Source organism: Cydia fagiglandana, chromosome 25 (genome assembly GCF_963556715.1).
Source record: "Cydia fagiglandana chromosome 25, ilCydFagi1.1, whole genome shotgun sequence".
NCBI classification, from domain to species: domain Eukaryota; kingdom Metazoa; phylum Arthropoda; class Insecta; order Lepidoptera; family Tortricidae; genus Cydia; species Cydia fagiglandana.
Genome location: NC_085956.1, coordinates 4,315,444 through 4,342,622, shown reverse-complemented (window position 1 = coordinate 4,342,622; position 27,179 = coordinate 4,315,444). Strand labels below are relative to the sequence as shown.

Sequence of the window (27,179 nt, the reverse complement as noted above, 5' to 3'; positions counted from 1 at the left end):
ATCCCACCAAAAACATAAATGTAAAAAAGGAGAGCCAAGTTCAATACAAAAATTATGCTTGGCTGTGGGGCTTGCCGCAAAAAGAATGGAGATCTAAATGACTGCCACTGCCAAGTTCTATGCAAAATCCAAATATGTATTTATAGGAACAAAATAACATTATAAACAAGTATTAAACTCTATTTCTTTGCTTTATTGGATACCTATAACAATTGCTGTTATTTAAAAAAATGTGAGATCTTAAAGTAGGTTAGATTTGGCTTGGCCAGGTTTTATCAGAATTACAATATATATAAAATGATTGATATAATGAAAACTGGCCAAGTCAAATCTAACCTACTTTAAGATCTCACATTTTTTTAAATAACAGCAATTGTTATAGGTATCCAATAAAGCAAAGAAATAGAGTTTAATACTTGTTTATAATGTTATTTTGTTCCTATAAATACATATTTGGATTTTGCATAGAACTTGGCAGTGGCAGTCATTTAGATCTCCATTCTTTTTGCGGCAAGCCCCACAGCCAAGCATAATTTTTGTATTGAACTTGGCTCTCCTTTTTTACATTTATGTTTTTGGTGGGATATATATCTCAGGACTGGCCTTACGGGCAATAAGAATGAGGCATGAATGATGATGGTTTCCTTTTTTGTGCCATCTTGTAAAGTGAATAATTATTTTAGTTTCACATTTGTATCTGAGGGTCCCTTGACGAGTTTCTATATTCTAAATTAGTAAATTGACGACCAGGCCCCAATTTCACATCGGTGACAGGTGCGACGAATTGTAAAATCACTATTGCTGACGTCACAGGCATCCATGGGCTACGATTACCACTTACCATCGGGCGGGCCGTATTCCTGTTTGCCACCATCATTGTATTATTTAAAAAAACTTTATTATATCGGAAAAAAACAGATATTTCTCCTGCGAAGTTTCTGACAATTGTCAAAGATTTAGAAGAATTGTAGGTAATTCTTGACAGGTCATGAGTTATATGTCGGAATTTCGTGACAATTGTAGTGTTTCTTGTGACAATTGTCATAAACTTAGCAAGAGAAATATCTGTTTTTTTTCCGATATCATAAAGTTTTTTTGGATAATACAATGATGGTGGCAAACAGGAATATAGCCCGCCCGATGGTAAGCGGTAACCGTAGTTCATGGATACCTGTGACGTAAGCAACAGTGGTTTTACAATTCGTTGCACCTGTCACGTTGGTGAAACAGGGGCCGTCTGGCCTAGTGGGTAGTGACCCTGCCTATGAAGCCGATGGTCCCGGGTTCGAATCCCGGTAAGGGCATTTATTTGTGTGATGAACATAGATATTTGTACCTGAGTCATGACTGTTTTCTATGTATATAAGTATGTATTTATCTATATACGTATGTATATCGTCGTCTAGTATACCCATAGCATAGTACAGCTTTGCTTAGTTTGGGGCTAGGTCGATTTGTGTAAGATTGTCCCCAAATATTTATTTATTATTTATTTATTTATTAAATTAAATTATTAAGTGATCCCCACTTTACAGGCTGAGCGTAGTGTGGGGATCACTGTACTGCCTCTCTTGGAATGCTAAGCCACTTGCACCGTTCACTAACCCGGGGTTAACGGGTTAACCCTGGAATTACCATGGTTACCAGTACAATTTGACACTGGGTTAACGGTTTAACCGCTTAACTCCGGGTTAGTGAGATGGTGCAAGTGGCACTAATTTTTTGAAAGAAATATATTTCGAATTTGAATTTGAAATCCGAACGTTCCAGGTGAAATATCTCGGGCAGAGCGACGCTCGAGGGTTGTGGGGCATCAAGCATACGAGGAAGCCAGTGGACCTGATGGTAGCTGCGGCTAAGGCCTTGCCGCCAGGTAAGAGTTCTTCTCTTCAATTTAAGAGGTATCCTCTTGTCGGTGGAATATTTTCCACTTCTCCCTCTCATAAGCCATAGCCTAACGGCCGTATTCGGACTTCAAGATATTCACAAGTGACGACACGTACTAGATCCATTCTAGATACGTTATAGTTTAGATATCAACTAGTTCTCTTTTGCAGCGCGATTCGGGCAACCAATGTCACTTTTACGTTAGATAGAGTAAGATATCTATCAGATGTGAATTGGATCTCTAAGTCATATCCTGTGGAAATCGTTCAAGAGTATCTCCAGAATCGCGTTAATGTCAAATGTGACAGGTTAGATCTCAAACATTTCGTTATCGTATCTTGGTGATGACTAAAAGATATCTAAAAGATGTCTATTTCAAAACCCGAATCGGGCCCATATAGCCTCTTGATACGACACGACATCAGCTTTTTCTTTTATTTGGTCTACATATCCACTCACATGCTTTGCAACTGTAGTTGCGACCTGTCACCCTTATTTACACATAATACCTAATACTTATAGGTCACTGAAAAATATCAATCATGTGAGTGGATAGCTACGTCTTGGTCTGCTCCTGCCTCTCTTTCCCTCTATCTTGCCTTCTATGATGTTTTAAAGAAGTTGTCGTGCCGTGACAAATGTCCAATCATTTTTCCCCGTCTGTTGTTGATGGTGTTCAATATCATCCTCTTCTTTTTCACTCTTCGGTAAGAGTAACATTTTGAAATCGATAATTTTCAGAATGTCCTAGGGATGTATTGAAACTGACCAGCATGTTCATACCTTTTATAAGTAACTGCTGTATTTTACAAATGTATGTTTGACAGACGAGACTTTCATTAAAATTGTCCTAGAGGAACATTTGCTTCATTAGGTTATGGGCCCAGCATGCTCCCACTGCGTATATTAAATCAGTGCGCAGTTAAATCAGGAACTTTGAAGTGATCATTTATCTCTTAGATGTATCCGACAGATCTGTTTGGTCGTTTGGTGGACGAATCTGGAATTGGAACCGTGCGCGTTGGAGGGTCTGCCATCTTGTGGCCTGAATCGAAAACATAATGTGCACATGTGCTTTTCTAAAGCAAGTGCTTTATATTCTATTCAATGTTTCCAGGTCAAATCCTCCCTATCGTGAAACTGGTGATCACCGTGGACGGCGTCCACTTGGAGAGCATCCACCACGGCCCGAAGCGAGACTTCGAGCACATGTCTGTCTTCTTCAACATCGAGTCCATCTCCTACGGCGTCCAGGACTTGGTCTACACCAGGGTGTTTTCCATGATCATCGTCAAAGACAACGCTGATGTTAAGGGCTTGAATCCCTTTGAGTGTCATGCCTTCGTCTGCGAGTCTAGGTAAGATCTACAACTTATTTTTTACACTTGAAGAAAGGAGAATTTACCCACACACTCCCTTGATCTCACCTCCGCTTTTCATCATCATCATCATCATCTCAGCCATAAGACGTCCACTGCTGAACATAGGCCTCCCCCTTGGACCTCCATTCGTACCGGTTGGAAGCGACCCGCATCCAGCGTCCTCCGGCGACCTTAACAAGGTCGTCTGTCCATCTTGTGGGTGGACGTCCTACGCTGCGCTTACTAGTCCGTGGTCTCCACTCGAGCACTTTTCGACCCCATCGGTCATCTTCTCTTGCGTGCAATGTGACCCGCCCATTGCCACTTCAGCTTGCTAATCCGATGGGCTATGTCAGTGACTTTAGTTCGTCTACGGATTTTCTCATTTCTGATTCGATCACGCAGAGATTTCGCTTTTATTCATTGACAAAAATTTACTCACTGATAGTCACACTTAGAGACACCACACCCTAGTGTCAGCGTCTAGTCAGCGCTATGGAAAATTGCTTGGCAGTTACGCTAGCGTTGCGTCGAGCAACAGCCAAAGAGGTATCTCTTACACTCACGTATTCATTCGTATTAAGTCATTTAACTCAATCATCAGTCATACATCCACCAAGACCTAGCGAGACTTTAAGCACATGTCTTTCTTCAACATCGAGTCCATCTCCTACGGCGTCCAGGACTTGGTCTACACCAGGGTGTTTTCCATGATCATCGTCAAAGACAACGCTGATGTTAAGGGCTTGAATCCCTTTGAGTGTCATGCCTTCGTCTGTGAGTCTAGGTAAGATCTACAACTTATTTTTTACACTTGGAAGAAAAGAGAATTTACCCACACACTCCCTTGATCTCACCTCCGCTTTTATTCCTTTACAAAAACTTACTCACTGATAGTCACACTTAGAGACACCACACCCTAGCGTCAGCGTCTAGTCAGCGCTATGGAAAATTGCTTGGCAGTTGCGCTAACGTTGCGTCGAGCAGCAGCCAAAGAGGTATCTCTTACACTCACGTATTCATTCGTATTAAGTCATTTAAACTCAATCATCAGTCATACACCCACCAAGACCCCAAGCGAGACTTTAAGCACATGTCTTTCTTCAACATCGAGTCCGATCTCGGAGTAATTAACAATGGAGCCGCCATTAACAGGCATTCCCCTCTGTCGAAAATAGGCGGCCAATGGTCAACCATATGTATGGACTGACGTTTATCTGACATGACGTACCTATACACTTGATGTGCCCCTCCCCCGCAAAAAACGGCAGACTATTTTGTACCGAAAATTTTAGACATGGCGTCTCCGTTGTTATTAATTACTCCGAGAGTCCGATATCCTACGGCGTCCAGGACTTGGTCTACACCAGGGCCTAATTTTATAAAGCTACAAGTTACAATTTACAAGCGGAAGTCTCTTTCTAACCCTATGTGTTAGAACGAGACTTCCGCTTGTAAATTGTAACTTGTAGCTTTATAAAATAGCCCACAGGGTGTTTTCCATGATCATCGTCAAAGACAACGCTGATGTTAAGGGCTTGAATCCCTTTGAGTGTCATGCCTTCGTCTGCGAGTCTAGGTAAGATCTACAACTTATTTTTTACACTTGAAGAAAAGAGAATTTACCCACACACTCCCTTGATCTCACTTCCGCTTTTATTCCTTTACAAAAACTTACTCACTGATAGTCACACTTAGAGACACCACACTCTAGCGTCAGCGTCTAGTCAGCGCTATGGAAAATTGCTTGGCAGTTACGCTAGCGTTGCGTCGAGCAACAGCCAAAGAGATATCTCTTACACTCACGTATTCATTCGTATTAAGTCATTTAACTCAATCATCAGTCATACATCCACCAAGACCTAGCGAGACTTTAAGCACATGTCTGTCTTCTTCAACATCGAGTCCATCTCCTACGGCGTCCAGGACTTGGTCTACACCAGGGTGTTTTCCATGATCATCGTCAAAGACAACGCTGATGTTAAGGGCTTGAATCCCTTTGAGTGTCATGCCTTCGTCTGTGAGTCTAGGTAAGATCTACAACTTATTTTTTACACTTGAAGAAAGGAGAATTTACCCACACACTCCCTTGATCTCACTTCCGCTTTTATTACTTTACAAAAACTTACTCACTGATAGTCACACTTAGAGACACCACACCCTAGCGTCAGCGTTATGGAAAATTGCTTGGCAGTTACGCTAGCGTTGCGTCGAGCAACAGCCAAAGAGGTATCTCTTACACTCACGTAATTCATTCGTATTAAGTCATTTAAACTCAATCATCAGTCATACATCCACCAAGACCTAGCGAGACTTTAAGCACATGTCTGTCTTCTTCAACATCGAGTCCATCTCCTACGGCGTCCAGGACTTGGTCTACACCAGGGTGTTTTCCATGATCATCGTCAAAGACAACGCTGATGTTAAGGGCTTGAATCCCTTTGAGTGTCATGCCTTCGTCTACGAGTCTAGGTAAGATCAGTACAGTTATTGTCTTCACTTGGAGAAAGGAGCATTTACCCACACTCCACACTCACTCCCTTGATGTCAATTCTGCTTTTATTCATTTACAAAAGTTTATTCACTTATTCACTCATATTCTTACACCACAGCACACTACAGATTAGACTTGACTTACCTATTTGGATTTCATTTGTAATAAGATAAGATAAGATAAAATTTATTTCATTAAAATGTATCCAAAAATTAAAGCAATCAATAATACGCTTAATAATGTTTCAGATCAGTTAGTATTTTCCTCGTATTGTATTTTATTGTTTAACCCCCGTGCCTCGCAATGCTCAGATTTCGCTTTTCGAACTAGCGTAGCGACGCTTGTAGTCAGTTTTGTGATTTTTCGCTTGCTCGGGTTACTCGGGTATGAATATTGGCACGGGGAATTAAACAATAAACAACTACTTTGCCCCCTTGTAAAACAAAAAACTATTTCATTTTCCTATAACTGTTTGGCACGTATGGAGATCCAAGGGGGAGGCCTATGTTCAGCAGTGGACGTCTTATGGCTGAGATGATGATGATGATGATGATAACTGTTCGTGGCGAAAAGTGGAAATAACCAATAGAATCTGGGTTATTACTTTTATCGTTATCGCGGCCCTTTCAAGTCGGGAACTCCTACTCGATACCTTTCTCACGTGGACTATCAAAGTGCTAAAACAGGCAAATAATTGTTATCTTTTCCCTATCTTTTAGCTCTCAGCATTAGACTTTCGCAACATACTTACGTAGATAACACAGACTTGTGAAAAATATATTATGTAGAACCTCGCTAGCTCCTCGATAAGACGAAATCCTCGTTAACACGAAATAAAAGGCTTATTCCCTTCAGAGCCCAAAACCTCCGTAACTCGAAATATTTAATCTCATTAAGACGAAGTAACCAACGATTCCCTTCACGACTATTCAGTACATTTTTAGGGTTCCGTACCCAAAGGGTAAAACGGGACCCTATTACTAAGACTCTGCTGTCCGTCCGTCCGTCCGTCTGTCACCAGGCTGTATCTCACGAACCGTGATAGCTAGACAGTCGAAATTTTCACAGATGATGTATTTCTGTTGCGGCTATAACAACAAATACTAAAAACAGAATAAAATAAAGATTTAACAAACTTTACATACAACAAACGTGATTTTTGACCGAAGTTAAGCAACGTCGGGCGGGGTCAGTACTTGGATCGGTGACCGTTTTTTTTTTGCATTATGGTACGGAACCCTTCGTGCGCGAGTCCGACTCGCACTTGCCCGGTTTTTTACCTCTATAACGCGAAAAATTAAATTTGAACTCTACAACTCGAAAAAATACTAGTGGTTTTGTTTTACCACCTCTGTAACCCGAAAAATACAATAAGACTGTAATTCCTCCAATAATACTAGAGTCAGACTGTGAAAAGTCTGCAGCCATTTTGATAGGCCACGCAGTGCAAGTGTCATTTTAAACGTCAAATTTCTAGGAGATTATGACGTATAAATAACACACTGCGTGGGGTATCAAATCCGCTGCAGACTTTTCTTAGTGCGACTCTAACGGCTCTATTCGGGAAATGAATTAGAGATTCACTAGATATGAAATAGTAAAGATATGTGACGTTCCACTGCAAAAGGTACATTATGGCGGCTGGCGCCGCGATTCGGGAAATGAATTAGAGATTCACTAGATATGAAATAGTGAAGATATGTGACGTTCCACGGAAAAAGGTACCTTATAGCGGTTGGCGCTTACGCATAGCGCAGCAATAATATTGGAGCGGCATTAATAATAGCGTAAGCGCCAACCACCATAAGGTACCTTTTTCACCAGGTCACATATCTTTACTATATCGTATCTAGTTAGTCTCTAATTCACTTTCCGAATCGCGCTGTATATCTGTTTGTTTCTTTTATTTCCAGAAACGCTGCGAGGCGGCTGACGTATGCGCTGGCGGCTGCTTTCCAGGACTATTCCAGAAGGGTGAAGGAACTGCAGACCACTCCAGGTAAATATGTAGAATAAAAGCACAAAAGCAAGCGCTGGTGGCCTAGCCGTAAGAGCGTGCGACTTTCAATCCGGAGGTCGCGGGTTCATACCCCGGCAGGCGTGGCTCACTCCGCGATTTCGTCGCTTTGCTACAGGTAGCTAAAAGTACATCCGTTCGGCCCCAATTTTGGGGTTTGCCAATTTTGGGGTTTGCCACAAGCCGCGCGTGGCGCTGTCGCCACCTAGCGGCCATATCTGTGCTGATCGTAACAGACGCGTTTTGTTAGAGAGTGAGTCTTCTGTACCTAGTACAGTCAGCAGCAGAAGTCGCTATACACTCCAGGTGCTCAAAGAGAGGTAAACGTTTAAACTGTCAAAAAGTTGTTGACTGTCAGGGTAGTATTTACTTGTGAGCGCTCAACGTGTCACAAATATGTTAACAGTCGCTATTCATTAATTTCTACACTTACAACAAGTCATTGATACCTTAGCTGTCAAAAAACCAATGGTATCTAAGCGGTCAACGTGTCAAATATATCTGAACAATATGGAAAAATAGACTTTAAAGCATACAAGTATGGTCGAATATTGAATAAAAGATAGCCATGCTAATTTCAGGTAAAGCTTTTTGACAATCATCGAAAGCAGTACAGTCTTGTCATCACATACATCTATCTCACGTTTTGCCCTTCAACCATTTGACAGGAGCCTCTCGGTCAACTTACTGCAAACTATTTCTTTTAACAGAATCGTCAAGACGAATGACACATAGCAAAAGCTAACTGAAGCCGAATTTACAACCAATTGTCAAGGCACGTCGTGGTCTCAGTAACAGGCGTTTGCTTTTCAAAGCAGAGACCGCGGGTTCAAATCTCAGTCGTACGCACCTAGAGATTACAGCTTTTTGTTTTTTTTTTTTGGTTTCATTTCTATTATTAATTTGTGTCTTCTGGTTTTATGTTAATTTCGCATTAGTTTATATAATTTTTGAAGATAATGTCACATGTAGCGTATGTACGACTTTCTATCAGGACGTTGTAGGTTTGAACCCGCAGTGGGCGTTACTTAGATTACTCCTGTGCGGAATGCCATTTGATATTTACTACTCAAAAATCATGTTTGTTGTATGGGAGCCCCACTTAAATCTTTATTTTATTCTGTTTTTAGTATTTCTTGTTACTTATAATAGCGGCAACAGAAATACATCATTCGTGAAAATTTCAACTGTCTAGCTATCACGGTTCCTGAGATACAGCCTGGTGACAGACGGACGGACGGACGGATGGATGGACAGACGGACGGATAGCAGAGTCTTAGTACTAGAGTCCCGTTTTACCCTTTGGGTACGGAACCCTAAAAATGCTGGTCTCTTCGAAAACTGACTAAATTAAATTAAAGGATATGAAAACAATGCATTTTATTAATTTCAGACATCATGTTTCATAGTAACATTTATTGCTTAAGACCTACACAATCGATATCTAAATAGAAATAGTCTTAGTTTTATTTTTCAAAACGTTCGGGGTTCGATTCCCGAGCTGAGTACACATTTTTTTAATGTATGAATGCAGTTTTTCGTGTTACTAAAATCGATGACATGATTCCTAAGAAGAGATCGGTGTATATCTTATAGTATCAGATTTTCCCATATTGGCCGATCTAAATGGGCCACCCTGTATAGTATATTTTACTACAATAAGTGGGCTAAATAAATATATTAACATAGGTATATAATATGATCAACGGTTTGGAAGAACAGCCGCATATGACAGTTAAAATAAAATAATTTGGCCAAGTCCGAGATAGCTCGAGGCATTTAGTGTTCCGTACGGCTACCATCAGTTTGGCATTGACATAAACGATATCGTGAACGTAATTTACTTCCTATAGGTATATCTCTTTCGCACTAATATGTCAGTACGAGCGAGATGCATAGAAAGTAAATTACGTTCACGCCCACGGTAGCGTTTATGTCAATGCCAAACTGATGGTAGCCGTACCGCTCGCATCGTTATATTTTACAGAAGTTGTTTGCCTGTTTTTAGGATACCGTATTCAACTACACACACAGAACAATAGTACAAAGCGTCTAAGTGCGAAGGCCGAAGGCCGAGCTCTAGCAAAATGTCATCGCTTTAGCACAGAGCAATAGTACAAGTGTCTAAATGTGAAGGCCAAAGGCCGACCTCCGCGTAGCCCGAAGGCCCGAAGCGTCCAGGATGTCAGTGCTTTAACACAGAACAATAGTACAAGTATCTAAATGCGAAGGCCGAAGGCCGAGCTCCGCGTAGGGCCGAAGGCCCGAAGCGTCCAGGCTGTCAGTTCTGTGTTTAACCACTGACATCTTGCAGGCTTCGGGCCTTCGGCCCTACGCGGAGCTCGGCCTCCGGCCTTCGCATTTAGACACTTGTATTAACTACCTGTGTTTAGAACTGACCTCCTGGATGCTTCGGGCTTTCGGCCCAATGCGACTTCAGCCTTTGGATCTTGCGACTTAGACACTTGTACTTAAAAATACTTGGAAAAGTTACGGGAGGCGCGCGTCTGTCGGACGCTTCGGATCTTCGAATCGCTCCTTCGGCCATTGCATTTAGTTAGATTCTTGTACTATTGCTTTGTGTTTGAATACCGAAGTCGAGCATCTCGCGAATGCTTGATGTATTATAATAATTTAGAGTAAGGCCAAGCGCGCACCACGATTTTTTGTCCTGCGATAATTTTGTCGCAGAAATGCAACGTATGTGTTTATATGTTAGTGCGCGCATCTTCTTCTTCCTCGCGTTATCCCGGCATTTCGCCACGGCTTATGAGAGCCTGGGGTCCGCTTGACAACTAATCCCATGATTTGACGTAGGCACTAGTTTTTACGAAAGCGACTGCCATCTGACCTTCCAACCCAGAGGGTAAACTAGGCCTTATTGGGATTAGCCCGGTTTCCTCACGATGTTTTCCTTCACCGAAAAGCGACTGGTAAATATCAAATGATACGAGCTCATTGGTACGAGCCGGGGTTTGAACCCGCGACCTCCAGATTGAAAGTCGCACGCTCTCACCGCTAGGCCACCAGCGCCTGTTAGTGCGCGCATATGCGACAAAAAAATCGCAGCGATTTTAAAATTGTGATTTGTCACATTTTTCCGCGATTGTTCGCGACGCGATTGTCGCAAAGTGAATTGCAGCATGCGGAGTTGTATGGCCCCGCGCGCACTATGATAATAAAATCGCACCCCGGCCGGACCTCAGTCGGCATTTCGCTCTCCAAACCCCAACATCTCGGCACCTGCATCTCCAATGGAGTCTCAAAATGAGACGCTAGATGTTGACTATTTAATTATGGAAATAGACGGGGATCACCTTTGTGTTATAAATGCTCAAAGTCATACAGCAATCGCATATTAAAGACACGTTTCATGACAAGCGACTGGTAAGTACGAAATGCATGTTGAGAATGAACAAATCGTCGACTTTTTCATCGCAGTGCGCGCAGTGAATTTTCTGCGATATATTACAGCGCGATTCTAAAATCGTGTCGCAAAAATTAATATCGTGGTGCGCGCTTGGCCTATAATACCTTAAATGTATACTCCTTCAATTTGAATTTAGAACTCATTATTATTTTTTATTTGATTTTGTTTCTAGTTCTATGCCATATATATAGACTTTAATATTATTTAGAACTGCTAAAAAACAAGATCGGCTTACTTTAAATATTTCGTCAATTTTACCTTTGTTTCTAAAAACTGTGATATTTAACTGTCATATACTATTAATGTCTTCCAAAATTATTTTCTCGTAACAGGACTGAGGGGCTACCGCGAAAACCGAAATTCGCAATTTGCGGGGACCTTTCTCTTTTACTCCAATGAAGGCGTAATTAGAGTGACAGAGAAAAATGCTCGCAATTTGCGAACTTCTATTTTCGCGGTTAATAGCCCTGAATCTTGTTGCTCACCGATCCGTTCAAAAATATACATAAATACTGAATATAATTAATAGATATTATAATGTAATGGTACTTAATTAAAAGGAATATTGTGTATATTGTTTCGACGAATCAGATACTCTCAATAAAATCTATACATGAGGCCAAAGCTGTTCATAAATATTAAATGACTTTATTATCTCTATACGCCTTACTAACTCTATGTGTCCTATTGTGAAAAAAAAAACACAACGACAGTCAAGAACGGAATTCTTAATTTGAATTTTTCCGATTTTTGAGATGCCTAGTCCATTGGTTGGAAAGCCCGTTCGAAATTGAAACTTATTTGCAATATAATAAGGTCGTATTTTGTAGATCTCTCTCATACTTATAGTAGGCTATTGAGATAAAATTAAATATCCCACAAAAATAACCAAGCAGAATTAAACTTTGTGTCAAAGACATAAGTCATAAATTTCAATGCCAAAGTTTTAACTAAGGATGTTTCTCGCCTAATATGAATTGACCAGTGTAAGCATCAGTTAGCTAGCCCTAAGCAACCAAAGGTCAAGCTGCAGTTGAAAAACTAATAAAGATGAAGTTAAGCTGATAATTTTCCCGCCGTCTCCATGCTTCTTTAAGTTGGGTATTGACTGGTCAGCTGCCTGTTAGCTATAGTTTTCGCGAAAATCGCCAGGACAGAGGTGAAAATTTTTGTATGAAAACTTGCAACTTTAAATGCATTTTTTGACGAAACTATTGCAGTCTAAAATGAAGTCAAAATCAGTCCATCGACTCAATTTTTTGCAAGCTTTCTAATGGTACCCCACACGATTCTTACAAATGAAAAAAGTTTCAGCCTACCCCTCTCAACCCCCTAAATTTCCCCCTTTAATAAGAAATAAGCAGTTTTGACTTATTTACAATATGAGTGGTGGTAATTGCTATAACTGTTCCAAATTTTAGGTATCTATGTCAAACGGTCTCTGAGAAAAACGTATTTAACTGATTTGCAAGACCGAAGTGATCCCATAAGTGTTCCGTAAACAAAGTTTTGTACGGAACACTAAAAAAACCGATCATTCTAGTAGAACCTACTTATTTATTGTATAAGTTTGACACTTAACGATAAAATACTTCTTTAAGAAAGGAGGTGTCAATTCGTAGTGCTACAGTATTTATTTTAAAGTTAAACAGATAAAATGTTGATGCTTAGTTACCATTGAAATAACAACTGCTTAGCAACTGGTAGCACCCTGGCTGCTGACGTACGTGATTGGCAGTGCGTGTAGGTATTAATGACAGCAGCTTGAATTTGATTGCTTAGTTACCACTGACTTTTTAACCGTTATTGTCATTGTGATTAAATAAGGGTGTATGTGTTAAAGAAAAACTCAGAAGTTAAGGTATTTGTGACGAACTGAAAGCCTACGTGAAAATGACATCTTAGATGTCCTTATTTTTGTAACGATTGAAGTGTATATGTTTTCTTGGACACCTTGCCCGCTCAGGTATATCTGCTGCTGACTGTACCAATAAGTTTTTCGGAATTATTCTTATTTGATATTTGGGGGTTTCCAGATAAATGGTACCATTTACTTTTTCGAAAAACCAACTTTTGGGTTAGGTATTTAGACGCAGAAGTCTAGCGTGAGTCATCCATCAAGCCACTTGTATCGTCCGTTGTTTTCACCGGATAATGGTAACATTCCATTTCTGGCCGCAGCTGCACGACTGGTACTGAACGCGTCGCTGTTATTGTCAATTTCCATAGTAAAATGAACAGTATTGCAGCTGTCGTTGGAAATGGACTGTCACCTTAACGGATGGTATTAGCGCTACCCCACATTAGCGTCTCCCAAGCATCGGCGTGTAGTCAACGCCACTCGACGCAACGTCGGCGCAACTGCGCAGCGACGCCATTTTCCATAGCGCTGTCTAGACGCCGACGCTCAAAAGACGCTTGTGTGTGGTACAGGTTGAACATGCGACGATGATGCTTACGTATATGTATATGTATAGGTACAGTCAAGGAATTTAAATTCCGACCCATTTCGTACTTTGTCACAGTGACAATCAATATGAAAGCCGCTAGAGACCTCATACGGTTGTCACTGTGACAAAGTACGAAATGGGTCGGAATTTAAATTCCTTGACTGTACCTATGTCATTTGTTTTTTCAGAACTGGACGAGAGGCCACCCAGTCTAAAGAAGAGGTTCGCTATCGACCTGCGGACACCAGAAGAGATTGAGGCTGACTTGGAGACCGAAGCTTAAATCTGTCAGAACAAAACTTATTTTCGTTATATAAATGTAATCATCATCTTATCTTATCGTTTTCGGGAGCCCTTGCCTGGGCTTGCTTGGGGAAAGATAAATCCGTCAACTACTCAAGAGCTTTTCCCACCATATCCTTGTGCCGGATGATGGAGCTCATGGGTAGCGTTTTAAAGTCCTTTGGTTCCAGATATCCTGGTCCAAAGTCCTTCTTTATCTGGCGAGGGCGTGACATTCACACATTAGGTGTTTTACTGTCTCCCTAAGAAGGCGTTGCTCACTCCGCGATTTCGTCGCTTTGCTACAGGTAGCTAAAAGTACATCCGTTCCTACCCCAATTTTGGGGAAAGCCATAAGCCGCGCGTGGCGCTGTCGCCACCTAGCGGCCATATCTGTGCTGATCGTGACAGACGCGTTTTGTTAGAGAGTGAGTCTTCTGTACCTAGTACTATTATTTATTCTGTGCCTAAGTATAAAAGACTTCTACATACTTACGTTACGTTGCAACAAAGGCATACGATTTTAGATGATGCATCATGCAATATATCTTTTGGGATATCGCATGCGATTATCTGTGAGGTTTGTAGAAGCCAAAAAGTTGGGTTTACCCGAAACCCCACATATTTAATAAGGATTAAATGTACATAATTCACCATAGTATTAAGCGATATACGTATAGTTTGCCTTATAAATATACCCCTTACGACATAAAGTATACTATTGTATTATGAAATAGAAATAATTCATATTTAATATTAAAATAAGTTCGTGATCGGTGTACCAACATATTTTTATAGGTACTTACTTATTATGATTTAGAAATTGTTTGCTACCGATGTCGATAGCACTTGAGTCGATATTTTAATTAACCACTAGCCGCCCATACGTCAAACCTTGCCAAGCAAAATTAAATTTTATTTTGTCAACACAAAGTTCAAATTAGAATGGAACAGGAGACCTTTTTAAAGGTCTCTGGGCGGCTAGAGGTTAATCACTAGCACTGGTACCTACATTTTTGCCTCCGAAAAACCGGGCCATTTTCCATGAAGTTACCGCGTTGTAATAAATTTAATTTAATTTTGTATACGTAACTACATAGTTCCATACCTGCTTAATAATGTTTAAATCAATACAATACAAACCAAGAGATCGAAAATAGTAGGTATGTTACGATACAAGTGCGAAAATTAGGAAATTCGCACCAACTGGCGATAAATTAAAACACGACCGAAGGGAGTGTTTTCAATCGAGACGAGTTGCGAATTACCTTTTCGCACGTGTATTGTACAACGTTTTACAGTACATAATTTATTCGAGCGAAGTCAGATGAAAATCGAAAATTCGGAAAAATGAAACACCCTAACGTATACCTATAGTTCGTGTTTTTAGCACCTAGCTACCGCAATAGGGCGGAACTGTAAAAAAATTACAACTATAGAATAGAGAAAAAAAAAGTTCCAAAAATTTTCCATATATTTTTCAAACTTTCCTTTTTGTTACCGCCATACAAAGGTAGTATACATAGGGAAATGGTAACACAATAGGAAAAAAAACTGGGATTTTTTTTACCCCATTAGGATCGAAAGAGCTCTGAGTAGAGATAACACAAAAGTGGCAAAAAGTCACAATATACAAATGGCAAAAAATAAAAGAAACGCTCAGATTAGAGATGCCCCGAATAGTGAATTTGGCCGAATACCGATTATTCGGCCCCCCTCTCGGCCGAATACCGAATATTCGGCTCCCCTCTCGGCCGAATACCGAATATTCGGCGACAGAATATTCGGCATGACATGCGTACATTTTGAGTCACAATTATTATGAAAACTGTTTGCCAACAAAGCACAACATTTGCTAAAATATATTTTTATGTTGAACAGAATTAATGAATGTAGTTAGAGTCAATCAAATCAGACCCATGATAAAAATAAAATATTTTGGAATCAACAAATGCTCAAAAACGTGCCTTTGTATGTAACCATTTTCCAAGAATACATTTTAAATATTAAATATACCTTGGTTTTGGTTATTTTTTTGTGAAATTTTTTATTTAGAAAGGTGCAACAGATATTTGGTATTCGGCCGAATAGTAGGCAACATTCGGCCGAATACCGAATATTCGGCAAAGTGGCCGAATAGGCCGAATACCGAATAGTTGCCGAATATTCGTGGCATCTTTAGCTCAGATACTATAGTTGGGTTGTTTTACGGTATGTATTTATTGTTACATATAATGTGCTTATTGGCACTTTATGCCTATAGAGGCTGTATAAATATGATTGTTAATATTTATTAGACTTTTAAGATTATAAATACCAAAACACACCGTTTGTGATTTAGCAAATAGTTTTAATTGTAGCGAACAGTATTTTTAAAAGAATAAAATAAAAACGAAAGTACATATATTGATTCTGAGTTTTTATTTGTCTCCCAGTACTTATAACAAGCCATACTACAAGAAAATACATCGCATGTATTATTTATAATATCATTTGTATTATTTATGACAACATCGAATACCGTTTCACTTTCATGCCGATACGAGTACTACTTTTCAAAATATAAATGCGTTATTTTCTTCTTTTTTTAATTTATACTAAGTCATTATTTATTTCTTAATTCCTTTAACGTATTACAAATCCTCATCGCCAGTACAAATTCCACTTCAATCCTATCCACCTCTACTTTATCTCTCTTTAAGTTATCATCTCCCAAAATCATCTTTTTGGCTCTGGCGTCTATGAGGTCTATTAATCGTGCCATCACTAGATGTAGGAATAGTTCTAAGTATTCTTTGTCATCTGCGGATTGTAGATAAAGCTGCTTTATATTTTCGAACCAACGCTGTTTCTTGTATGTGGTGATCAATGATACTTGTTTTATTGCGGTGTGGAGCTGAAATTAAAATATAATATATATTGCAATAGTTTAGTACCGAGGATACTACCTTGTGGCAGACTGTCCATATTGTACTTGACTACGTACTCAAATGCTTTATTCAGGACAACGACGTAATTCTAATTTTTGTTACATCAATAGGTAGTGATTAATTTAATGAAAATATAAACTAAAACAAATGTCATAGGTATACTAAAGAAAAAGTAAACAAGCCATCCAAGGGACGAGGCCGGATACGAACCAGCAACCTCAGCTTATGTTATTAACGTCATTACATTTAGGCCACCAAATTCCTCGAGTATATGCAATCTTGAAAGGTGAAAGGCTAGGTAGTAGGCGCCTTTGGCCAACTTTAAAGGGCAAGCATACAAGTCCTGTCGGAGTATTGACATAGTCCGACAAGAAATTGTAGAAAAATATTGAGGGCGCCATTTCCTACGACTGTCACGTAATCACATTTTTGACGTAAAATGCTTAAACATGACAACAATTTAGTATGGTATTTTTCTACTATTTTATGTCACACTATACGTAGTTGCACCTCATACGAAACTCTTATGAAAATACTTTGGTGCTTATTTTTATGAAAATACTTACGTCATTTAAGCACATTTTGAGACAGTCCAAGAACTTTTTAAAATCCTCAGCTTTACTTCTCGATCTCGACTCTAATATTGTCGATATATCCATGCCAATTAATGCCTTAAGTATATCTAAGCTCTCCTTTTTGGGTTTTCTTCTTTGCCTTGGTGACAAATTCTGCTCATTTGCTTGTGATTCGATTATATCGTTTGCTCTTTCATAAAGTTCCATAGCAAATATTAGGAGTTTCTGATCGAAATTACGTAGTCTTTTACCATGTAGTTTCTTATCTCTGAAATTAGAAAATTTTAGAGATATGAGATATATTCTCTGAAATTCTGAAATTATAACAATATTATCAATTGTGATAACTTTTGAATGTGCTCAACTTAAATGCATAAATTCGTATACATACAAATACAACATTTGGAAAAATGTGCTGTTTTTAAATAGTCTGTCAAAATCAGTCCTCATCGTGACTGATTTCGTGAGCAGGATTCGATTTCAAAAAGGCCATCTTATGTTTTTAAAACTGGGGATCATAGTTGTAGTAGATATTAGACTATAGTCTGCTGGCGAGGTTGCGGAAAAGTACTTCGGCGTTCCTGGGACCTCGCCGTATAGCAGCGTGGCGGCAACAGAGGGGTTTTAGTGGGTAAACCTGCCGGCCTAGCCAAGGTTACAATCGCTATCGCTTCGACAACGAAAACCATTATGTCTCTCTATCACTCTTCCGTATTAGTGCGACAGTGACAGTTGCGTTTCGATCGCTACGGAGCGTAAGCGATTGGCATCTTGGCTACGCGGCCTGGGGTCTCATTAGATTCGCCCACAACTGGTAGTCCCACATAACCATCCTGGCCCGTCCCCGCGCCGAGTGGTATGCGTAAGGCATTTCCCCTCTTTAAAAAAAGGTATTAAAATATAATTGGGTGGTTTTACGGTAACAACAAAAACTAAACAAGAAAAGAATTTGGGCGTTTTTAAAATAAATATTGGAAACCTGATTCTTATAGATCAGGAGTGTTTTTGGGCTCTTTCAATTCAGAATCACTAGTAGCATATTCAATGCTGATGCTAAAAAAATTGAATTTTCTTCTACGTCACGCACATTGTTCACGCTTTAGCGTCCATTCCATTACTTCACGTTTTAACGTGACGTAATAATAATGGACAATTTTCATACAAATTTTTCGGACATTTTGTTTTTATTTGTAGGATGGAGAATGCTATCGATTCTGAGTAGAATGAGTCCAGATTTGTAAGAATAAGGTTTTCAATATTTATTATAGAATACTCACGTCAATTCTTGTAAATTTTCTAAACCAGATTGAATAAGAACAGTTGTTCCTAGCCAGTCATACTTTTTTAAGCCCGAATCATTACTCTCGATCAAATTTTTCAGATTGTTAATATGTATCTCCAAGTAACCATCATTTATTTTAGAAGCTGATTTATTAAGCTTTGTATCTTGGGAGCCAAAATTTGGATAATTTATATCTTCTTGTTTCTGTTTATACTTTTCATCCCTATCTTTAACATGGAACCGAGATTGATGTTCTTTCTTATTACGTTTATTTTTGTTTTGTTTTAGCCTTTTTTCTCCAACTTTATCTTGGATATGTTTAACGATGCTTACTATTTGTTGGAGACCTTTATTTTTAAGTACTTTATTGTGATTTTCTAAAGAATTTGCAATTTCTTTGTAAGTTTCCTTATCGGAATCTTTCTTTCCTTCAGAAGATGGTGTCCCATTATCGTTAGCTCTATCAACCAGATTTTGCAAAAGGGCACCAAAGTTTCTAAATAGCTCGGTAATACTTTTCTTTTCATTTCTATTTGTATTAATACTATAATCACCTTTATGTTCATTTTCCGCTATTATTGTAATAGGATCATTATTATTGACATCGTCTTTAGATTTCCCATTCATTTTGTTTTTGTATAGCTTTGTCCGTATCTTCTTCAATGTATGTTTTAAAGGCTTTTCAATAAAAACGTTGTCTTCTGAAGATTCGTCTGATACATCGCTTAATATGACATCGTACAAATCAAAAGCTGGTTTGATTTTATTATTTGATATAATCTTTTGTTTAACGTCCTTAACTCTTAAACTCTTTTTGTTTTCATTGGTATAAACATCTACGTTGGTGGATTTTGAACGTGCATCTTTAATTTTCATAATCGACCCTCCTTCAACATTACCTTGAGATTGTTGGTTGTTTGCGTTATAATATGCGTTTTCAGGGTCATAATTATATACCGGTACTAAATGTGGCTGTTCTTCACTGTCTTCTTTACTATGCGAATCGGATTCTGGATTATTCGACTCTGAAACAGTGAAAAAAATATTTTAGGCGTCTTGATTATTACCTGTTTCATATAATTACAATCATTTATTACCGTGTATCGTTTAGATATATTATCTACACGGTAATGTTATTAAATAGTAAAAAGGTTAAACAGTCTTCTTAGTAGGTATATCTATATGCAATATTAATATGTGTACCATACGTAATAAATTACGTTTTAGTAAGAGCCTTTACCTCCATGTACCTATCAATTATAATTATAGCATTGTACTTAGTATCATCATCGAGTGTTGAGTGTTTTTTTAAGTTAGATCATTTTGTTGTTATATTTTCATTGCCTGTATTGTTTTATTGTTTCATTATTTTAGAACCTCTTATAATTCATCATGTACATTTTATCTTAGTTTGACTACCATTTCATATGTATCTCTCAGTTACTTAAAGGTTAGCTGGAAGAAATCCCTTAACGGGATAAGTTCGCCTTTGTACACATTTATTGTATTCTCTCTGTGTTATGTACTTGTTTTGTGCAATAAAGTGTTTACTACTACTACTACTACTAATTCTTTGAATTAATGTATATCTTAAGCTGGCTTTTTACTAGCAGTTTTATGATCATATTATACATTAAGTTTACTTTTACTATCTGGCACCAGATCTACATCTAAAATATCGGTTATCTACTACCGTATAAATTGTTTGTTACAACGTTTAAATTACCTGTTGTAGAAGCATTATAACCATTACGTGTGTCTGTATTAACATCGCTTATGTGAGTGCTAAGTATATTGTTTATTGTTTCAGTAGCATTGTGAACTGTTGTACTTTCGGTAATGCTATCAACCTTTTTTGTAGTTTTTAATTTATCAGATACTGCACTACTATTATCTAGATCGTGTATAGTTGCATTCCCATTATCTATTATCGTACTCGGCTTAGATGTTTTTTCATTTAAATAATATTGGGTCGTACTACTAATTTCGTAACGTGTTTGTGTGCTTTCATTGTATTGTGCTGTTGTATCAATAACAACATCCAATTTTGGTTGCGGGCGTTTAGCAGTTGAGTTACTATTTTTTGCATCAAATTTGGAATAACTTAACGTTGAACTAATTTCTGTAGTCTTTTCTAACATTGTGTTATTTTCAACTTGTGAAGAAGTGTTTGTGGTTTTATGGTCTTCCTGTGGGTTTTCAGTGTAACGTGTGTCTGCTTGTACATCGCTTATTTGAGTGCTCAGTATATTTGTTGTTTCAGTAGCACTCTCAACTGTTGTAATTTCGGTAATGCTATCAGCCTTTTTTGTAGTTGCTAGTTTATCAGATACTGTACTACGACTATCTAGATAATGTATAGTTGCATCCCCATTATCTATTATCGTACTCGGCTTAGATGTTTTTTTATCGAAATAATATTGCGCCGTACTACTAATTTCGTAATGTGTTTGTTTGCTTTCATTATACTGTGCTGTAGTATCAACAGTAACATCACCCGACTTTGCTTGCGGGGTTTTATCAGTTGAGTTACTATTTTTTGCATCAAATTTGGAATAACTTAACGTTGAACTAACTTCTGTGAACTTTTCTAACATTGTGTTATTTTCAACTTGTGAAGAAGTGTTTGTAGTTTTATGGTCTTCCTGTGGGCTTTCAGTGTTAATGTTGTAAGTGTCAAAAGAAAAGCTTTGTGTTTTTGAGCTATCACTGCCCATGTTTGAGTTATCACTGTCCATGTTTGAGCTTAAGGCATAAATTGTAGTTTTAGTACTGTCTACATCATATGTACCATGCGAATCGGATTCTGGAATATTTGACTCTGAAACAGTAAAACATACTAGAATACTTCCTGATTATTTTACGCTATAACTTCAGTTTCATGTCATTACAATCATTTTTGTATACGAGTATCTAAACGGTACCTGGTAATTTTGTTATATAGTAAAAAAGCAAAAGGTTAAACACTATTCTTAGTAGATATATCTATAACTGTTGTTGTGTTTTAATTTTTTGTCGATCTGTGTAAAATTGTCCTCTAATATTTATTTTATTTATTCAATTAATTAATGTATTATCTTAAGCTGGATTACTGGACTAGCAATTTTATGATTATTTTAAACATTATGTTTGCTTTTAATACCGGTTTACTACTACCGTATAAATGATTTGCTATAATGTTAAAATTACCTGTTGTAGAAGTATCTTGACGTGTGTCTGCTTGTACATCGCTTATTTGAGAGCTAAGTATATTTGTTGTTTCAGTAGCACTCTCAACTGTTGTAATTTCGGTAATGCTATCAGCCTTTTTTCTAGTTGCTAGTTTATCAGATACTGCACTACGACTATCTAGATCATGTATAGTTGCATCCCCATTATCTATTATCGTACTCGGCTTAAATGTTTTTTCATCGAAATAATATTGCGTCGTACTACTAATTTCGTTATGTGTTTGTGTGCTTTCATTATATTGTGCAGCAGTATCAACAGCAACATCACCCGACTTTGTTTGCGGGGTGATATCAGTTGAGTTACTATTTTTTGAACCAATTTCTGTGATCTTTTCGACTTGTGAAGAAGTGTTTGTGGTTTTATGGTCTTCCTGTGGGTTCCCAGTGTTCATTTTTAAGGTATCAAAAGCAACGCGTTCTGTTTTCAAGTTATCACTGTCCTGGTTTGAAGAACTTCCGCCTAAACCATAATTCGTAGTTTTAGTGTTGTCTACATCATATGATTCCGTGTTGACTGTAGTTGTATCATTTATGGAATCCAAACTGGTATTGTCTCGTAATTCTACGGTAGCGTTATCAACATTTTCAGACGCGTCAAAATCATATAAACGTCTCCCAGTTCTTTTGTGTTCGATTGAAGAGTCATTAACATTTACAGGTTTCGTATTTTCCCACGTAATAACATTTACCTTCGATTCGTTTTTGTCAGCTTGTGGCACTGTATTTTGTATTATATTGGACGTATTATTTAGGCTATTTTTATGATTGCTATCATCACTGTCATACTGTACTATTACGGGAATATTTTTAAGTACTTCTACTATTTTATTACCTTCTTTTTTTCTCCTTGTTCTCTTTGATTTTTCGTTTAAAGTTCGTAAGGTCAAGTCAATATGGGATGCTTCAATCCTTCCGGTATCATTTAAATTTCGCCGATGATGAGTCTTAAGATTTTCTATTTCGGATCGCAGAATATTTTGAACAGATTTACCTTGATCTTCTAAACGTTTTTCATAAAGTTCCACATTTGTGTCATTCAGTTCTGGAGACTTGACTTCTGGGACTTCATGTTGTATTCTTTTCTCTACTTTTTGAAGAAACTCTTTCTTCTGTTTTTCTGGCAGTGAATTAATAAATTTGTTGTCACTGTTTTCTTCGCCACTTATTATTTTGAAGTTGGTCAACGTGATTATTAGAAATAAAGTTAGCATTTTGTTACTTTATTCTCATTTTGCAATGAAACTACTAGTATGAAGTTATTCGCTCAACCGCGAAGCGGATCGAGGCATAAAATTTGTTGATAAGGCTATGAAATCGCTTTTATTTCACGAGTTTTCTCGTTAAAGATAAGTGTGTCGGATTGTCTCATTTGCGTCTTAAGTCAATTTCAATTAATAATGTTTGCTTCCAATAAACAGATTTAAAGATTAGCTATTTATAACCAAGTTATCATATAGGTAATTAAAAACCTGATTACCAGATAATTTTAATTTCTATCTATCAAGAAAATTATTCTACTGTCTTTTTCACATATGTACCTAATCAATTGTAAATTACAACTACTATATTAGGTACTTGCAGTTTATTTTACACATACAGACAAAACACTATTTTAAATTATTTTTATATGCAATTGGTGTAGACAAAGTTTTGATTTGTTATACGTTGAAACTTTCCATATAAAACAAAAACTTACGAATATCAAAATTAAATAAACCCTTGTAGGTAAGGTACTTCATGCGTAGGCACATTAAACTCTGTAATCTTCAATTCAATTCAATTTCTTTATTGTGAGTTATATGTAGGTAATACAGATGTTCTAAAATATTTATATCCATTATAACCTGCCTTTAAGGCGTACAAACAAGTTCCGATGATTTTTTGAAGAGCTCCGTTTGTCCCCCATGCCCAAACGCTCGAAAGCACCAATTCTGAGGTTCCTAATTTGCATTGGGCCAGTGTAGTGACCATATAGCTTAGAAAACGTACTGTACACAAGAGAAGGCCAGTGCCCAGCAGAAGCGTAACCAATATAAATGTGTTTAGTAATAGACCATGATAAATTGGGAATAAGCATCAAAAACGTTAATACTTTACTATACTTTTTAGGATTCCTTATATGTTTTTTTTAGGATGAGTGAAGATCGGGCAGCGAAAAGGGCCTACTTGGGTCGACCAACTGGGCGCCGTCCTGTTGGTCGTCCTAAATACTGTTGGGCAGATAGCGTGTAGGCAGATCTCCGTGAGCTCGGCGTCGGCGAAGGCTGACGGGATACCGCTCTGAACCGATCAAAGTGGCGTGCTCTTGTGTTGGAGGCAAAGACTCATTTTGGGTCACCGCGCCAACCAAGTAGTAGTAGTAGTTTGCCACTTAGCTAAGACGGTACGGATACGGTTCTGTGAATCTCTTGAAGATAGCTTAGTTTGGAAATAAGTGTATTTTAAGGTGGTTCGATTTTCATACAAAATTCAATCAAAGCTCATTAAGTAACTACACACTATTAGTACATAAATATTTCCGCATTTATCTTCCTTCGAATATTCGTTTGCGCGAAATTAACAGGAAAACAATGTTTCATACAGAAATCATGCAAAAATCATAGTTAAATTTTCATCAATTTTACGTATGTGTGTGTCACAAATGTCGTGTACAGATACATTGGCGACGTTGCCATACCATTTCCGACGTTGCCGGGCTGACCACGGCGCGAATTTGGAGTGCCGTCATGTTTAGTGCAATTTTGTTGACACTGACGTTTGACAGGTACTTAATTGACCTAAGCGAGAATAAGTACCCGAAGTTCGTCAGCTTAGCTAAGAACTATCATGGCGTGTTATGCAAACAGTCGCTTTTTTGCTTACAAACGGAAGATTCCCGGTTCGATCCCCAGTCAATTGTATGCTGGAACATAACTTTTTGTATTTTTGTTACATCTAAATTTCGTATTGTTTTTTTATTTTTATTTAATTTTTCTTATTATCATAAATCGATTGATTAAGTATGGTATGGGCTACACGTATTCGTTTATTTTTGACAAAGAAAATTAGAAATTATACTCTACCTAATCTCTCTTATTTTTACAATCAGGACATCCTCACTGCAATAAAAAAGAGATATATAAAATTTCCTGTGGATAAAATAATGGATTTTGTCTATGAATGAAAAACACAATTATTACTATAGTTTGTTTTTTTTAGCATTAGAAATAAGGTAAACAATCTTGACGTGTCTTTTAATTGAAAAACACATTTTAAAAATAAGTTACGCCAAATATGTAACAATTATAAATCAAATACGATCATTTATATTCTTCTGCTTTCATAAGTAATAGTTTTTTGATTTTTAAAAAGCGTTTAAATCTGTGTGCCTAGCCAAGATGCCAGTCGTTCGCTCCGTAGCGAACGTTAGGGTAATACCTGTCTCTATCACTCTGCCATATTAACACATTCATTACCACTAAGTGCTACGGGTTACGCTCGTAGCGCGTAGCCACGGTTTCGCCGTATGTAGCGCGTAGTCGCTACGAACAGTGTACCCGACAGTCGGGTTCTTGGTGTTGAATGTGTAGTAGAAGAGCCGGCCGCAAATTTTCTAACCGACTTGATACCACGATGAAATACACAATGGGAAACCATAAAAGTGATGCTAAGTCCGAATTCGATAGTCTGCCACGGCGGAACTTGCCGAAAGTACGAAAAAGAAGGCCACTTCCGGTGCGAAAAAAGGGGGCTGATTTAACCCATCTGATACCGAAATAATAATTATGGCAGCAGTTAGAAATTTACATGTAGACACATAAAAGCGAAGTCTGCCAGTATTTTTTTAGCCGGAAGTGCTTGGCAGACGCTCTCAAAGGTGGCCAACGGGACCCCTAATTTAACCCATCTGATACCACCATGAAACCAATTCCAGTCGGTAGGTATGAACCCTCATGTCAGGAATATATAAGTCTGCCAAGGCTATTCCTGCCGAAACACCATGGCAGACGAGATTATGTAAGCAAGGTCGGCATCGGTTACCCTACACTAACCCATCTGATACCACCATGAAACCAATTCCAGTCAGTAGGTACGAACCCCCATTTTAGGAATATATAAGTCTGCCAAGGTTTTTCCTGCCGAAACACCTTGGCAGACGAGATTATAAGCAAGATGACCATCGGTTACCGTACACTAACCCATCTGATACCGCCATGAAACCAATTCCAGTCGGTAGGTATGAACCCTCATTTCAGGAATATATAAGTCTGCCAAGGCTTTTCCTGCCGTAACACCATGGCAGACGAGATTATGTAAGCAAGGTCGGCATCGGTTACCCTACACTAACCCATCTGATACCACCATGAAACCAATTCCAGTCGGTAGGTATGAACCCCCATTTTAGAAATATATAAGTCTGCCAAGGTTTTTCCTGCCGAAACACCTTGGCAGACGAGATTATAAGCAAGATGACCATCGGTTACCGTACACTAACCCATCTGATACCACCATGAAACCAATTCTAGTCGGTAGGTATGAACCCTCATTTCAGGAATTTATAAGTCTGCCAAGGCCTTTCCTGCCGAAACACCTTGACAGACGAGATTATGTAAGCAGCATCCGCATCCGAGTGATCCGTATTTTGGAATTATACAGATTACGGACATTATTAATAGCTGTAGGCTTATTTATTACTTTATGATTATACATATTTGTATATTATTATGTTATTAATAAAATATATTTATAATTTATTAAACCTAAACTTAATACATTGGGAATTCATTACCTGCTTACGGCAGTAGTAGGGATTAGTGGGTGAGTTCTGGCTCACTGAGCCAGGCCAACAGTCCCTCCCCCCTTTTTTTCCTTGTTGAGGCCCTGCAACCTTGCCTTGAACCCAAACTAATGTCATTGTAGCTCGAATCTAACCTAATCTATTTTTATTGCTTTTAAAATATTTCAATTATCTACTTTTGCAAAGTTAAATGTTGTAATCTCTTTTTCGCAAAATGGAATTTTAATGTGACTTTAATGTATGTGCAGTCTACTTAGTAATTGGGTTTAAAGATATAAAAACACACATTTTATTTCCTATCCTAAGTATCCTATCCTAAGTTTATTCAAATAATATTCTGAACATATTTAGTAACATCATTACTTATTCTGTGTACAGTGGAGAAAACGAATGAAATCATGCAATTTGATTTTGCTATTTTTAAATAAAGAGTAACCAAACAGTATTTTCCAGTTGTTGGTAAT

At 38.1% G+C, this 27,179-nt stretch overlaps 2 protein-coding genes across 2 annotated transcripts in view; one reads left to right on the top strand and one right to left on the bottom strand.

The window, feature by feature from the left end:
* The window catches only part of LOC134677159 (uncharacterized), a 36,277-nt gene extending 19,946 nt beyond the window's left edge, over positions 1-16,331 (top strand). The window contains exons 3-6 of the mRNA XM_063535617.1: positions 1,771-1,873; positions 3,005-3,245; positions 7,656-7,741; positions 13,828-16,331. Coding sequence (XP_063391687.1) covers positions 1,771-1,873; positions 3,005-3,245; positions 7,656-7,741; positions 13,828-13,922 — 525 coding nt within the window. The 3' untranslated portion in view covers positions 13,923-16,331. The remainder of the gene's footprint in view (positions 1-1,770; positions 1,874-3,004; positions 3,246-7,655; positions 7,742-13,827) is intronic.
* Positions 16,332-16,511: 180 nt separating this feature from the next.
* LOC134677007 (protein kinase 4-like) lies at positions 16,512-23,174 on the bottom strand. The gene is made up of 4 exons (XM_063535403.1): positions 22,771-23,174; positions 18,704-19,733; positions 17,418-17,694; positions 16,512-16,817 (listed from the first exon to the last, which is right to left on the bottom strand). Exons 1-4 carry the CDS (start codon positions 23,147-23,149, stop codon positions 16,527-16,529), a joined length of 1,977 nt encoding a protein of 658 aa, XP_063391473.1. The 5' UTR covers positions 23,150-23,174; the 3' UTR covers positions 16,512-16,526.
* Between the last annotated feature and the right edge of the window lie 4,005 nt (positions 23,175-27,179).